This window comes from Peromyscus maniculatus, chromosome 2 (assembly GCF_049852395.1).
Source record: "Peromyscus maniculatus bairdii isolate BWxNUB_F1_BW_parent chromosome 2, HU_Pman_BW_mat_3.1, whole genome shotgun sequence".
Classification (NCBI taxonomy): domain Eukaryota; kingdom Metazoa; phylum Chordata; class Mammalia; order Rodentia; family Cricetidae; genus Peromyscus; species Peromyscus maniculatus.
This window is the reverse complement of record NC_134853.1, coordinates 107,772,918-107,789,511: the sequence shown is the minus strand read 5'-3', so window position 1 is coordinate 107,789,511 and position 16,594 is coordinate 107,772,918. Positions and strand designations below refer to the sequence as shown.

Genomic DNA, 16,594 nt, shown 5'->3' with positions numbered 1-16,594 from the left:
GGCCAGAGATGTCGAATACCCCTGGAGCTTGAGTTACAAACAACTGTGAACCGCCTGACATGGGTGGTGGGAACTGAACTTGAGTCCTCGGCAAGAGTAGTCTGTGCTCTTAACCACTGAGTCGTCACTCCAGCTCCTGAAATCTTAATCTTTAAGAACTGCATAGCTCCTGCCTCTCTCCAACATGCCAGAAAAATGATCACGAATTGTTTTATTGTCCTGGTATAATTCTTCCCTAGACAGGCATAGCTTGCTTCACTGACACCAAAATTTTAAACCCTTTATCTATATTCTGTCTATATTCTGACAAAATAGGATATCCTATAGAGAAATGCATGTTTGATGTGTTTGGGTGCATTTCTCATCTTCAGTAGGCTGGTTTACCCTGTGCCTTCACATGAGAACACACTCAGGCAGCTTCTCAGTTGGGCTTCCTCTGGTCAAACTGGAAATCAACCGGGATGGATGTCGCTGGCACAGCCACCAGCTCCATCTCGCAACACAGCACTCATCACACTACCACTTGTGTGTTGATTTGCAATCATCCCAACTTCAGGGGAAGTGCATTAGAGGAAAAAACTGATGCTCTGTTTACTGCTATATCTTAGTGTTGAGAGAAATACATAGTATAAAATAGTGTTCAAAAAGACTTGCTCAATATCCATATAATCCTAACACAATGGATGTTGAAATTGAAATGCATCCCTTGCAGAAGTTCTGGGTTTCTGGTCTTGAGTGCTGTGGGATGTCTTTCTGAATGCTGTGAATATGTGCAGCTCCCATTGGAAAATAAATAAAGCTGTTTTGGCCTATGGCAAGAAAGCTTACAGCCAGGCAGGAAATCCAAGCAGAATTATAGAGAGAAGAAGGGTAGAGAGGAGAGAGATACCAGCCTGCCAGGAAAGGAGCAACAAGACGCCAGCAGATTGGTAACGCCATGACCACGTGACAACATATAGATTAATAGGAATGGGTTAATTTAAGATGAAAGAGCTAGCTAACAAAAGCTGAAGCCATAGGCCATACAATCTGTAATTAATATAAGCCTCTGAGTAATGATTTTATAAGCGGCTGTGGAACCACGGGTGGGAGAGATTTGTCCAGACTGCTAGGCAAGGCAGGACCAGAGAAATTTCCGTCTACACCTAAGTCTGTCTGTCTGTCTGTCTGTCTGTCTCTGTCTGTCTGTCTCTCTCTCTCTCTCTGTCTCTCTCTCTCTGTCTCTCACACACACACACACAGAGTGTACAGTAGTGTGTATCTGTATGCATTATAAGAAGAAAAAAACCCAATATGTAATATGATACAACCTATAACTAGCTCTGTACCTCCAAGAACAAAACCATCAGCACAAACCCTCCTTCATGTGTATGAAACTGATGGATTGGTCTGCACTTGAGGACATATTCTAGCAAGAAACCAAAGGACTTTGAAATACCTTCCAAAAATTTCTCTTCCATTGAAAGTGTTTTCGCTCTTGCTCATATCACACAAATCAGATCTCTGACTTTTTGCCCATACCATAATATAAGTTCTTCCCCCAACTTTTCTCCTTTTATCTGTAAGCTCATTTTCTCTCCTTTTATCAGACAGTCAACTGTACTGTCAGATCATTAAACTGGGAGGACAATAAGGAAGCTAGCTGAGCTCACTCATGCAGTAATTTGCTTCATGAGTGTGTTACACTGCTAACTTGATAAGTGTGTTACACTGCTAACTTGATAAGTGTGTTACACTGCTAACTTGATAAGTGTGTTACACTGCTAACTTGATGAATTTGTTACATTGCTAAATTGATGAGTGTGTTATACTGCTAACTTGATGAGTGTGCTACATTGGCAACCACAGGTAGCAAAAGTTTTTAGCACAAGCTTACCTGTCATTCCGAAAGATCTTTGGTAAATACCTCCGGGGAAACCACATGGCCAGAGCACACATCAGAACCCAAAGGATGGCAAGTTCATCGAGCATCTGACCCAGGAAACTGAGAGTTGCATGGAAGTAGACAGATCCGATTCCTAGAAACAATCACAATCAAAAAAGAATGGGGAGCAGACTCACACAGGCCCACCGCTTCAGACATCAGCACATCACAACAGTAAGAATTCTAAGCACACTCAGGCTCCATCCTCTGAACCTTCACAATAACAGGCAGTAAATAAAAGTCAACACTATCTCCCTGTTAAGAATTCCCAAACTGCCGGAGAGGAAATGGAAATCACACAAGTATTTCACAGAACAATGAGGGAACAAACGTCTAAATATTTTTCTTTAAGTCCTTTGGAACCACAATCTCATCAGATTTCAATTGTTTCAGAGGTCCTCAGAAAACCACGCTGGCACACCACCAGTGGCTGCCCACAGACTCTGAGTGCCGGTCTGTGAGAGTTAGAGGCAGATCTGTTATCAAGTCGGCACTCAAGAGTCCTTTTGGCATCAGGGGAACAACAGCTAAGACGTCAGAGTGACTTTGGTTTACAAAACATTATGTTCAAAGGGGACAGGAAACGTTCAGGGTCCCACTTCCTCCCTTTCAGTCCCCGTTCCCACATGACTCCACTTACCCACTACAACTAGGAGAGTCCATATTAAGTAGATGCCGCTGTTGAAACACGTCGCATATTGGCGGAACAGGCACATGCAGATGGGCGGTAAAATGAAAAACAAGACGTTGCTGATCTGGAAGGGAGGGCAACATGAAAAGATGAGTATTAAGTAAGAGCATAAAGAACGCTTGTTCCAAGTATGTCCTTTGCAAGCCGGGGTGAATGTGGCCATGCATCTTGTTTAAGTTCTACACTTTTTAAAATTGAAGACACCACAGTGAGGGTAAAGCACAGAGCATCTTAAAGCCCATGTAGGGGGTTCCTTGTTGTCTCTTTTGATCATAGGAGCCACTGTGAGCAGCACCATCAGGCTAGAGGTGTAGCTCAGTGGCAGAGCCTCAGCCTAGCATCAAACCCTGGGGTCAATACACAGCATCGGGAGGGAGAAGCACATGAACACTTGATCTGTGAAAAGTTCCCAAACTCCTCGCCTGATTCAAAGAGCCAATAACTCTTGCTTTCTGCAGGAGGAAAGCACTCTCTCTATAGTGACTCTTAGTTGCGCTGTTTTGGCATAGTAATCAAAACCTCTTCTTAGAAGAAAATCAAGTTTGTATGCTTCTTCCCAGCTCTAAAATATGATTGCTTGGCTGGGCATGGTGGTGCAGCACTCAGTCTGAGGCAGGAAGATCCGGAGTTCAAGGACAGTCAGCCACATAATGAGCCTGGGCAACATGAAACTCTGCACCCCACCACACCACCTCCCACCTTGGCCCCCACCTGTATTCCAAAGAAAGAAAGGAAGGAAGGGAGGGAGGGAGGGAGGGAGGGAGGGAGGGAGGGAAGGAGAGAAGGAAGGAAGGAAGGAAGGAAGGAAGGAAGGAAGGAAGGAAGGAAGGAAGGAAGGAAAGAAAGAGAGAAGGAAAGAGAGAAAGAAAAATGTCTTTTAACTTGCAAATTTTATTTTTACTTAAACCTATTATGTCTCCAGAAAGCACTCAACTGTTTTAAAAATTAATGATGTTTTACCTAATGTAATATAGTATACATATTATTGTCTGAATAATATGCAACCACTATTAAAATATCATTAGTCTAGCAAGGTAGCTTGAACCCATATCCCAACTTCTTGGGGAGCTGAGACTGGAGGACTATGAATTTGATTAGTTGAATTTATGCAAACGATAAGTAAATAAATAAACAAACCAGGGGCTGGAGAGATGGCTTAGCAATTAAGAGCACAGGCCGCTCTTCCAGACGACCTGGGTTGGATTCCCAGAACCCATGTGATAGTTCACAATCTTCACTCAGTTCCAGGGGATCCGATGCCCTCTCCTGGCCTCCACAAGCAATGCAAGCATATGGTGCACAGACAGACAAGCAGGCAAAAACACCCACACATATAAAATAAAAATAAATAAATCTTAATAAAAAACAATAAAAGAAAAATATTAGTAAAAATATTGGTAAGATATTGTACATTCTTTGATTCATACCAAGACTTTTAAACTCAGCGTAAATTTCGCACATATAGCAAGTCTCAGTTTGGGATAGTCACATCTCTTATACTCAAAAAACATACTGTAAAGTACAGTTCTACAACCTCACTCTTAAGTTTTAAGAGCTGGGACTAGATCTGTTAGTAAGATGTCTGTCTGGCATTTGTGAGGCCCTGGCTTCAACAGAATCACCACCATCACCACCACCATCATCACCACTACCCCGACGCCCCCCCCCCCAAAAAAAAAGGAGGAAGAAGGGGAGCTGGAGGATGGGGAGACAGAAAGAAAAGGGCAGGAGGCCGTAGCTGAGAGACAATGCTCTCACCAGAAAACAATTGGCTGGCTCCTCTGTCTTGTGTCTACAGCCTTCAGAACTGTGAGAACCTTCTGATATTATAAACAACTAGCTTTAAGATATTTCTTATAGGAGCAGGACCAGATTTGGCACTGGTGACTTGACAATTCTCCATTCAATAGCAGGCTTTTCACTTTGTTTTACAATCTCACCAACAGTGTACAAGGGTTCTAGTCCTCGCCAAAACTGTACATTATACCCTATTGTTCATTTTTAAAGTAAGGACATTCTAGAAGGTATGCAATGGTAGGGACATTCAGCTTTCTTTCTCTCTCTCTTTTTAAAATGTATTTTTATTTCATGTGTATTGGTGTTTTGTCTGAACACATGTCTGTGTGAGGGTATTGGATCCCCTGGAACTGGAGCTACATAGTTGTCAGCTGTCACGTGGGTGCTGGGAACTGAACCAGGTTCTCTGGAAGAGCAGCCAGTGCTCTCAATTGCTGAGCCATCTCTCCAGCCTGACATTCAACCTCCTAAGTATCATCTCCAGTTGCTGAATGAGAAGCTCTTGGTCCAGGCCTGTGCATGCAGAATATAAAGATAACATCTAAGTCTAAATGGGCTTTAGCCCTGGAGGTGAGGTGGGAGGCATGCAGAGAAAAAAAAAAAGGCTTTAAAAAACAAAACAAGTGACTCGGTAGTTAAGAGCACATGGAACACATGTTGCTCCTGCAGAGACCAGGGTTCACAGCACCCTCATCAGGTGGCTCTTACAGCCACCTATAACTCCAGCTCTAGGGAACACCATGCCTCATGACCTCAGAAGGCACTGTTCTCTCTCTCTCTCTCTCTCTCTCTCTCTCTCTCTCTCTCTCTCTCTCTCTCTCTCTCTCTCTCTCTCTCACACACACACACACACACACACACACACACTTAAAAAAAAAGAAGGCCAGAGAGATGGCGCAGTGGGTAAGAGCACTTGCTTCTTTTACAGAGGATCCAAGTTCAGTTCCCCAAAGTCACGTGACAGTTCACAACCATCTATAACTCCAGTTCCAGACAATCCAACACTGTTTTCTGGCCTCCTCAAACACTAGACATGTATGTGGTGTACACACAGAAACAAAACAGTCACACACATGATACAGAACAAGTAAATCTTCAAAAACTAGTAATAAAATAAATATCTTTGTTTGTATGTTTTTTGAGGCAGGGTTTCTCTGTGTAATAGCCTTGGCTGTCCTGGAACTTGCTTTGTAGATCAGGCTGGGCTTGAACTCACAAAGATCCACCTGCCTCTGTCTCCCAAATGCTGGGATGAAAGGTGTGCACCACTGTGGTAATTTGAATTTAATTGGCCCCCATAATCTCATAGGGAGTGGCACTGTTAGGAGGTGTGGCTTTGTTGGAGTGGGTATGGCCTTGCTGGAGGAAGTGTGTCACTGTAGGGGTGGGCATTGAGGTTTCCTATGCTCAGGATACACCCAGTGTGACAGTCGACTTCCTGTTGCCTGCAAGATGTAGGACCATCAGCTACTCCAGCACCACATCTGCCTGCATGCAGCCATGCTCCCCATCATGAGATAATGAACTGAACCTCTAAAATTATAAGGGAGCCACCCCAATTAAATTTTTTCTTTTTAAGAGTTGCCATAGTCACGGTATCTCTTCACAGCAATAAAAACCTTAACTAAGACAGCCACCACTGCCCGGCAAAAATAAACCTTTAAAAAGTAGAAAGAACCAGACCTGGTTGCTCATGCCTGTAATCTCAGCTACTCTGGAGGTGAGGCAGGAGGATCCCAAGGTCAAGGCCTTCCTAAGCTACAGCTTGAATTAAAAGCCAGTCTGGGCAACTTAGTGAGACCCTGTCTCAAAATTTAAAAATCCAAAGAGCAAGGCTGGCAAGATGCACTTGCCACTAAACCCGATGATGAGAGTTCAGTTCCTGGGACCCACCAGGAGGAAGGGGAGAACCAACTCCTTCAGTTGTCCTCTGATCTCTACATACTGCTTACTGCCTCGCTCACCCATTACCTGTTTTCTTAGACCACCCAGGACCACCAGCCCAAGGGGTGGCCCCACCCACAATGGGCTGGGCCTTCTCCATCAATCAGTAATGAAGCAAATGCCCTACAGATTTGCCTACAGGCCAGTCTCATGAAGACATTTTCTCAACTGAGAGTCCCACCTCCCAAACGACTCCAGCTTTTTTCAAGTTGACAAAAACCCACAACTAGACAGCGCAGTAAGTAAAGATGAAAACTCAAAAACAAAGACAAGGGGGTTTTCAAAAGACAGATGTGACCACCCCTGTTGGCTAATCCAGAAAGTGAGGGAGGCTCACAGGAACCGTATGGGCACCCGAACTCGGATGAAGACAGCTAGGCAGAGGGGCTCTCCCCCAGACCTCAGAAACCACACTGGTAACATCCCAAAAATGATGTTTAAAAAGAAGTCAGGGCTAGGGCTATAGCTCAGTGATACAGTACTAGCCTAGCATGCATGAGGCCCTGGGTTCAATCCCCAAGGCCTGGGGGAAATAAAGAAGACTAAGGCAGGCAGAATGGGGTTTACCTTACCTGCTGCATACACACAAATTCCTGCTGATGCTATCTATGAGCACCGCTTCTCACTTCTAGTGAAGCCATTTAAAGACCCAGGGGTAGGCTAGAGAGATGACTCAGTGTTTCTGAGCACTGACCGTTCTTCCAGAGGTCTTAAGTTCAATTCCCAGGAACCATGCGGTGACTCACAACCATCTGTAGTGGGATCTGATGCCCTCTTCCGACATGAAGGCACACATGCAGGTAGAGCATTCATATACATATTTTTTTAAAGACCCAGGGGCACTTACAAGGCCATCCCTTGCTTAAAGGGGGATATAAAGACCCAGAAGGCTCCTCCCACTGCCAATCCCAGGTTTCACCTCCAACTGGGCCATTCACATCTTAACTTTTTCCTAAGTTGAGTGAAGGCCATCACACTGTGCTCACATGCCCCATCATGTGATTTAAACTTGAGTTTCATACAGTAGGGGAAAAGTAGATGAAATGGGAGATGGTGAAGGGGAGCAGAGGGAGAGAAGGAACAGAAAAACTGAATGGCAGCTGAATCGTTTTCCCTCCTGTTCATGGACAAGCACGCCCTCTAAGAAACATCTTAAGAATTAAAAACTCCTTTCTACCCTTCTCCCCAGAAATAAATCCTGTTCTGGATGCAAACCATCAATCCATTTCCTTGAATTTATGTGAAGGAAAGCAGACATGTCTCATACGGCAACGCTGTCATTGTGTGAAACTTTTCACCTTAGTGAACATGGATTTAGCTCATTGCTGATCAGTGCTGCAGATAGCCAGAGGGCTTTTTCTTGTTGTCTTGTTTTGTTTGGTTTGCCTTTTTTTTCCCCCAAGGGAAAGGACGCCAATTTAGAGTCTCCTTTACAATGCTGGGAAATACAGTGCACTTGGGGATGTGTTGGCTTGTGTGTGGTAGGATCTCAGGTAGCTCAGGCTGGCCTTGTAGTCCCTAGGTAGCCAAGGATGACCTTAAACTCCTGATCTCCTGTCTCTTCCTACCAAGCACTGCAATTACCGGTGTGCCCAACACACGCTGCTCTATCACGCATCTTGACTTTTACTCCACTGTGTCATTGTCCCTTGAAGGCCTATCCATATCTCTTGCTTCAGCCAAGTGGAACTATGACTGGCAAGCTGTCCATTCTGTGGCTGTATAGATTCATATTACCACAAGTAAGGGACACCCTTGTCGCGCATAAATGTGTTCGTATGCTATTTACGAAGGCATGAGTTCGTTTACTGCGCCTGCAGTAAAATTATGATACTTCAATATTATTGTTTATTATTTATTTTGTTTTATGTTTTAGGCTTTTGAGAAGGGTCTCAGAGTGCAGCCTAGGCTGGCCTCAAGCCATTCCAATCTGCTGCTTCAGTCTTTCAAATGCTGGGACCACAGGCATTTCCCGCCATTCCACGTTATTTTTCAGTTCACATATAAGCACCCTTCTGATATATGCTCCCTACTAACACTAAAAATCACATTTTTTTTTTAAACTTCTCAACAGCCTGTCTACCAAGGCTTGCTGGCCACCACTCTTCCTTTTAAAGACATCACTATATGGAAAGGAAAAGCCTAAATTAGAGAGCGGCCGTTCTCAAAACAAAAAGAGGAAGGAATACCAAAATAAATACGGAAAGACAAACGAGTTATAGCTAGAGACAGACTCTGTGGCTCCATCTCTCCTGAGAAACAAGCTCTCATCCAGAAAACGCCGAGGGTCTCTAAAGATGTACAAATGATAGTTAAGCTAAAGGGAGATTGCCTTAAGTTCACTGCTGAATTATCCCTTGAAGAACTGGTTTGTTCCCTCTCTCCAGACAGTTTTGGGGTTTTGTTTTGTTGTTTTGTTTTTTGTTTTTTTCGAGACAGGGTTTCTCTGTGAAACAGTCCTGGCTGTCCTGGAACTCACTCTGTAGACCAGGCTGGCCTTGAACTCACAGAGGTCTGCCTTCTGAGTGCTGGGATTAAAGGCGTGTGCCACCACCACCTGGCCTTGTTTTTGTTTTTTAACTAAGGAAAACGACAACTTCAAAATCCATTGTTTCCTTTACGAGTTCCTTATTCTGTGGATTCCTATCCAGCATTTGTTCCAAAGCCATCTCATGAACACACTGTACTCTTGCTCTGACAAATTGGAGTGAGCCTTTCCCCTAGAAGTGGAGAGTCCAGACAAAGGCACGGACAGGAAGCCTGCTGAGCATAGGTTCAAGAGCAGCCTAGGACTACCTTCCTGGCTAAGTGTATTGTCTGTGCCTCCCAATTTCTTGCAGATTCCTAGTCCTCCACTGCACTGTCCCACCCCTGCCTGTGGGCGGCCGAATGTTTTGGTTTGCCAGGAACTCGGGAGGTCTTCCAGAGCACAGGACTTCCAGTTGTAAAAATCAAGAAAATTGGGCAGCAGAGATAGTTGCTGCCACACCCAAGGACCTGAGTTCTAATCTATCCCTAAGCCCAAATGGTAGAAGGAGAGAACTGACTCCCACATGTACGCAACTACGCACGCACGCACGCACGCACGCACGCACTCCTAAATAAGTAGGGGTGAAATATAGCAGAGCAGGAGTGCTGGCTGCTCTCGAAAAGGACTAGGGTGCGTTCCCAGTACCACACAGCAGCTCACAACCCTCGGTAACGCCAGTTCCAGGGGGATCTGATGCCCTCTTCTGGCCTCCATGCTTACTCCACATACATGGAGCACATACATACATAGAAAGCAAACATTCATACACATAAAATAAAATGTAAAGAAATTAAAATAAGTAAATAGAAATGCTTTTTTTTTTTTTTTTTTTTTTTTTTTTTTTTTTTTTTTTTTTTTTTTTTTGGTTTTCCGAGACAGGGTTTCTCTGTGTAGTTTTGCGCCTTTCCTGGAACTCACTTGGTAGCCCAGGCTGGCCTCGAACTCACAGAGATCCGCCTGGCTCTGCCTCCCGAGTGCTGGGATAAAAGGCATGTGCCACCACCGCCCGGCTAGAAATGCTTTTAAAATTAATTAAAAATTGCAAGCAAAATACGTACAGGATAAGTTTGGTCACCCTGCTCAGACGCCCATCTGCAACCCTCCTCCAGGCCACCCTATGCACACCCTGATGCGGTCGGTGTGCTAACAATATCTCAGCAGCTTGCACGTGCCACTGCTATGAACCCCAATGCCCAGTGACTCTTTCCAGATCTGGTTCGTGTGACAGGCACATGGCGGTATATGCTTAGGCAGGCTACCAGCCAGGCAGAGTCTGTCCAGCAGAGAAGAGGACCCCGACGTGGACGCGTAAAGCGAGCTTAGCTTTCCTCGTTGTGCTAGCTGGGCACAGAGGAGGAGGTACGAGGCCACGGGCCGATTTTATGCAAATCTTTCACTGTCCCCCCACCACGCCCACCCCTGTACCTGTTTATTTCTGTTTCCCAAACCACTGGTCAGCAACAGAGCCTTCAAAGGCCAGTCCCAGTGGTCACAAAGCCGACTCCACTTTTCTCCAAAACAGCCTATGTAACAGGAGCCGCCAAAGGAGCCAGACATGTTGCCTCACATCTGGAAGCCTAGCATTGCGATGTTGAGGCAGGGTTTCCGTGAGCTCAAGGTCAGCCTGGGTTACAGAGTGAGTTCTAAGCTACATTAGGCTATAACATCAGACTCGGTCTTAAAAACCAAACCAAACAAACCCACACCATTCAACCCAGTAAGGATTGTATGTAGAAACAAACAAACAAACAACAGTATCCTAGGTGAACAAGGAAAGGGAAAAAGTGGGGGTTTTTGTTTGTTTGTTTTTTGAAACAGTGAACCCCTGGCCAGCCTGCAGCTTGCTACTTAGACTATGTTGGCCTGGATCTCTCCGAGACCTGCCTGCCTCTGCCCTAGTGCTAGGATTGAAGGCACGTGCTACCACACTGGCTTAAATGATGAATCCTTAGAAGAAAAGCTGGTATTTACTGGAAGCCAAGGACGGGTGATGAAAGGGTGGCGGCAAACGGTGGGAGGAAGCTGTGTACTCTCTCGGGCGGGCCTTTTGGAAATAATGATCAGCATTTACAGTGCACGGTTTCAAGCCAGGTATGACTACTGCTGTAATTCCAGCACTTGGGGAATAGAGGCAAGACAAGCAGGAAAGTAATGCCATCCTTGGCTACATAGGGAGTTTTAACTGAACCTGAGCTACATAAGATCTTGTTTAAAAATAAATAAATAGCCGGGCGGTGATGGCGCACACCTTTAATCCCAGCACTTGGGAGGCAGAGGCAGGTGGATCTCTGTGAGTTCCAGGACAGACTCCAAAGCTACACAGAGAAACCTTGTCTCAAAAAAAAAACAAAAAACAAAACATAAATAAATAAATAACATTTTAATTGGGACAGGTGTCACATGCCTGCAATCCTGGTATTTCACAGGCTGAGGCAAGAGGATCACTGGAAGTTTTAGGTCAGTTTGTTTTACATTAGCAGGTTCCAGACCAGTTAGGACTACTGACTGGTAAAACTGTATCTCAAAATAAAGACAAAAGCAAAAACCCAATGAATATTCTCAACACATCAATTCTCCAGTGAGAAATAATACCAGTAAAACACATCTATGTGGGCCAGATATATAGCTCAGAGGTTGAATGCTTGTCTACCATGCACAAAGCCTCAGGTTTGACACCCCCGCCCCGTGATGAAAAAAAGAAAAAAAGTATATCCAGATGTGTTTATGTGGACTTCCTCTGCACCTCTCTTCAAAAGCCAAAATGAAAGCAATAAAGCATCCAGAAACGTCTCTATATGTTCATCAAAAAGGAGTTAAGTGACTAAGTGAACCTTGGCCAATCTGTTACAGGGAGCATGGGAAGAGGAAGGCAGTTCTGTACAGCCAGAGTGACGGTTGGGAGCACAAAGGTCCTTGCACTAACAGATAAGCACTAGGGGGAACAGGAATGTTAAACATACAGGGTTGTGTCTTCTGCGGAAGAGATGTTTAACCTGTTTTCCACCCAGAAGGCTAGGAATGGAGGTGGCCAGTAGCCAAGGTGAACCCTGTGCTATCTGTATGGCCAGAGGCTCCCACAACCAGGACCCGAGGTGGCTAATAACCCAGATGACCTCTGTGCTATCTATATGACCAAGACCACACCAGATCCTCCCCTAGACCCTCAAGATATAGCCCATCTACAGGACCCACCTCCCGGAAGAAGTGGCATGGATGTTGAGAAGAAGTTCTAAGTAATCATGCCTCCTTGTGCACACGGGATTGTGTTACACCAGGAAACTTCTTCCAAATTGTACTGCATTGAATCTTTCTCTGCCCCACCAGCCAGCTCCCATAATGACATGGAGGGACTTCTTATTACTTATGAAAGTTTGGCCTTAGCTTAGGCTTGTTTCTAACTAGCTCTTTTTTTGTTTGTTTGTTTGTTTATTTGAGACAGGGTTTCTCTGTGTAGTTTTGGTGCCTGTCCCGGAACTCACTTGGTAGCCCAGGCTGACCTCGAACTCACAGAGATCCACCTGGCTCTGCCTCCCGAGTGCTGGGATTAAAGGCGTGCGCCACCACCGCCCGGCTCTAACTAGCTCTTATAACTTAAATTAACCCATTCCTATTAGTCTACATGCTGCTATGTGGCTTTTACCTCTCCTTCTGCATGTCCTGATTCCTCTGCATCTGGCTGGCAACTCTGCCTTTCTTCTTCCCCAAGACCTCTCTGTCTCCAGAAGTCTCACCTAACCTCTTCCTGCCTAGCTATTGGCCACTCAACTCTTTATTAAACTAATCACAGTGACACATCTTCACACAGTGTGAAGGAATATTCTGCAACATAACATAGGTATTTTAAGTTAAGCACTGATTAAACAATACACATATATATACTATGCTAAGCACACAAATATTATATACTTTCATAAGCACTTACATTTACAAGAGAACTCTTGGCGGAGTCAAAAGGGCTAAGTTTTGATTCCATTTCCTGACTTCAAGTGATATAAACTAAATGGGCCCTGATTTTCCTCTTTATCTAAAGAACACATTGCACACGATGCCTGCAGTGATGGTGGAGAGTACCCAATGGAGCCACAACACACAGCGAACAGCTAAGTGTAGCCAGTTGTAACTGGTCATATTAGTCACCCATTAAGACTCTCTAAGATGGTTCTAGATCCCTCTCCCAGTTGTCTCCTGCTTTAATTGCCAATTCTTTTCATTTTCCTCAATTCCTTTAACTTTTTCTCAAAATTGGTACTAATGACCAGTTTTGTACAAAATAGATATAATTAAGCTAGGCATGGTCGCACACACCTGAAATCCCGGCATTCTAGAGCCAGAGGCAAGAGAATCTTGGTGCATTTAAGAACAATATAGGCTACATAGTATGGGCTACACAGTGAGTTCAAGTCCAGCCTGGACTACGTAGGGAGACCCTGTCTTAAAACAAAAGAGATAAGCAAGGTGGTGCAGGCCTTTCATTTTAGCACTCTGGAGGCAGAGGCAGGCGGATCTCTGTGAATTTGAAACCAGTTTGGTCTACACAGTGAGACCCAGGCCGGCCAGAGCTACATGGTGAGACCCTGTCTCAGAACAAACAAACAGGAGCTGGAGAGATGGCTCACTGGTTAAGAGCATTGGCTGACCTTCCAGAAGACCTGGGTTCAATTCCTGACACCCACATGGCGGCTCCTAGCTATCTGTAACTCCAGTTCCTGGGGACCCGACAACCTCACCCAGACATACGTGCAGGCAAAACATCAAAAGCTCAAATTAAAAAACAAAAAAAACCACAAATGAACAAATGAATAATGAAGCCTGCTGTCTTATCATGGGGACCTTAGGAGATGTTTATCATCAACAATTCATTGGTATTCTCCATGCATGAGAAAGGTAGGTTCAGGAAAGGCCTGTGATAGCATCAGCACACGGGCAGAGCCATGGTGAAACAGAAATGTTATTTGGGCTTTCACATAACAACCAGCTGACCAGCTATTTCTCTGCAACCTTCCACATATATTCCGGAGAAAATACGGTGGTTTATTAATCCCAAAGAAAAAGTTTGTCAGGTAGAAACTGAAACAGAGCTTGGTCCTCACTGTCTAAGCTCCCGGGAGGTTAGGCTGAAAAGAAAAAAGCAGCCGGTGCACAGGCTACTTGAGAAGCTGGGCTGGGAGGACATCGAGTTGAGTTCCAGTCTGGGCTACACAGGAAGACCCTTGTCAGACAGGGAAAAGCCAAGCGGAGGGGGCAGAGGAGAGGGAAGCGAAGAGGAGGCAAGGTAGGTCACTGTCTCCCCCTCCCCTAGGGCTGGGGGTTTTTCAAGGCTGGCAAAAGCAGCTAGGCAAGAGCTTTGAGGGACCTAATGACAGGGCTGACTCTCTCCACAGGCCTCACACTCCACAGGAAACTGCCATGGTGGGTGTTCAAGAACCCCACACCAGTCTGTCATTCCTTCAACTCTGGTGAAACCTTTAGTATTTCTCAGCAATTTTCCACTTGGTACCACTGGTGTTTCTCCTCATTGAAAGTACCTTGCCCTGCTCCGGCCCTTCTGTGGATGCCTGTGTGTACCTGAGAGCAGCATGCTTCACCAGGTTGTGTACTAAGAAAAGTGTGGCCACTTCCACTAACTAGATCTTTTCCTATGTCTCTGAATTTCAAAAGTCTGGTTTCCTTGAGCAACTAACCTGGCCATATAAGAAGAAGTCAGGGCCAGGCAGTGGTGGCACACACCTTTAATCCCAGCACTCGGGAGGCAGAGGCAGGCGGATCTCTGTGAGTTCAAGGACTAGCCTGGACTACAAAGTGAGTTCCAGGAAAAGAGCAAAGCTACACAGAGAAACCTTGTCTTGGGAAAAAAAAAAAAAACCTAAAACTTAAAAAAAAAAAAGAAGAAGAAGTCGGGATGCTGATGGGGAGGACAATGTATTTTAGCACTGAGGTGAGGCAAGGTGGAGAATTCTGGGTTGTAGCCCCAGACATACCAACATGTGGGCATGACAGCTCCCTCAATAGCCATGGGAATAAAAGAGCAATACAAACAAAAACGGGGTGGGGGAGGGGATCAAAAGTAAAGGACGGGAGCGATGCGGGAATAAAAGAGACCAGAGATCTATCCAGGCAATAATGCCCGATTCTTGCTGAGGACATTCTTTCCAGAAATCCAAGAGCCGAGGGGAAAAATCCTAAATAACAATCTCATACTCACAATGACTCAAACCAGGAGTTCCTGTTTTCTGTGTCTGAACAGCAAAAAAAGATAAGCCAGAAAAATGATCATGCAAAGTCACATTGGGTACCAGAATCCTGAGCGACGGGCACAGGGAAAAAGCAGGGACATTTCCTCTTCTGGGGACGACCCTTCCCTCCCACAAAGACCAAAAGCCTAGGTTTCTGAAATTTCCGCTTGTCCATATCCAGGGACCTAGGCAAGTCCAGAAAACCCACAAGTTATCACTTTCAAATTTCACTGTCACCCCCAGGAGCTGGCTCAAAACTGGACTCTAAAAGCAACAAGAAAAAGAACTCAAAGTAATTAACTTAATTCTGGGCAGAAATAATTCCATCAGTATTGTCATAGTTTAATGGAAAGGGCATGCCGACTTGTGGGAGTGGGCCCACTCCCCGGACGTGCCCGGACTCCACTCTCCCAGTGCGTCCAAAGCAGGTACTCAGGGCAAAAGCGCACAATGAGATCCAGGTCACGCCACAAAGATCCTAAGCAGGGAGAAAGGGACCTGCCCCTGTGGGTTCACACCCCCAACTGACCCAAACTGGAAGAATGGGTTGACGCGGACCCGATCCCTGGCTCCAGGACCACGGGAGCCAAACAAGACAATAGAGCCATCAGAAGAAAATGACAGGAAGAGCTGGAGGAGCCCAGATGCCCTGGATAGGGACCGGAGAGGGGTGCAGAAATAGAGCTGGAAGCAGCGCGGGGAGAAGGGGGCGTGGAGTGACTCCTGCCTCGGACATCCACGGTCACCCACTGCCTGCTTCCAGGCTCGGGGACAGCTCCCTCCCTCCGCCAGCCCGCCCGCCTGCCCTCCCGCTCCTGCGTCCCGCACCGTGTTGTAGAACTCGGCGATGGCAGGCACGATGGTGTAGTTGTCCTCGCACCAATCCACCTCCGAGCTGCCAGCCCGCAGATGGTCCCACCAGTGCGGGACGCCCATGGCCGCTCTGGAGCATCGGAGCAGCTTCTCCGCAGCGGCGACCGGCCCGAGCGGCTGCGGGGCACCCTGTGCGTCTGCCGCTTTATGCGGTGCGGGACAGCCTCCGGATGAGGCGCCTCCCCGCGGGCCTCCCCAACCGGGCTGCTCCCGCCCGCCACCCCCCGCTGCCGACCCGCCCCGGCCCCGCCCCCGGGAGTCCCGGAGCATGACGGCCACGCCCACTCGGGGCGGGACCTGACAGGCCGAAAGCCCCGAAAGGGAGGGGGTGGAAGTGGGGGCTGCAGCCACCGGCTCTCCAGCTCTGTGCTTGGCGGCAAAGGCCTTTAGAGTCGCTCTTGTCCACCTGCGTCCCGGTTGTGTAAAGAACACCAGAATCCACCACCACCCTCCTCGAGCGCGCGGTAAAAATGTAAAATATGGAGAAACGCAAGAACATCCGGACCCCTTTGGACTCCTTGGGAGTTCGCAGCAATGTGCTTCACTGCGCTTGGGACGCCGGCTCTCACGCCTACGGAAGGCTCTTGTTCCTCTTGAAGAAG

The 16,594-nt window shown here is 46.3% G+C and overlaps 1 protein-coding gene across 1 annotated transcript in view; it reads right to left on the bottom strand.

Annotated features, from left to right (window-relative positions):
- Acer2 (alkaline ceramidase 2) overlaps positions 1–16,219 on the bottom strand; it is a 44,232-nt gene extending 28,013 nt beyond the window's left edge. The window contains exons 1-3 of the mRNA XM_006975972.4: positions 15,948–16,219; positions 2,565–2,679; positions 1,877–2,018 (exon numbers count right to left, since the gene is read on the bottom strand). Of these exons, the coding sequence (XP_006976034.1) occupies positions 1,877–2,018; positions 2,565–2,679; positions 15,948–16,055 (365 nt within the window). The 5' untranslated portion in view covers positions 16,056–16,219. The remainder of the gene's footprint in view (positions 1–1,876; positions 2,019–2,564; positions 2,680–15,947) is intronic.
- Between the last annotated feature and the right edge of the window lie 375 nt (positions 16,220–16,594).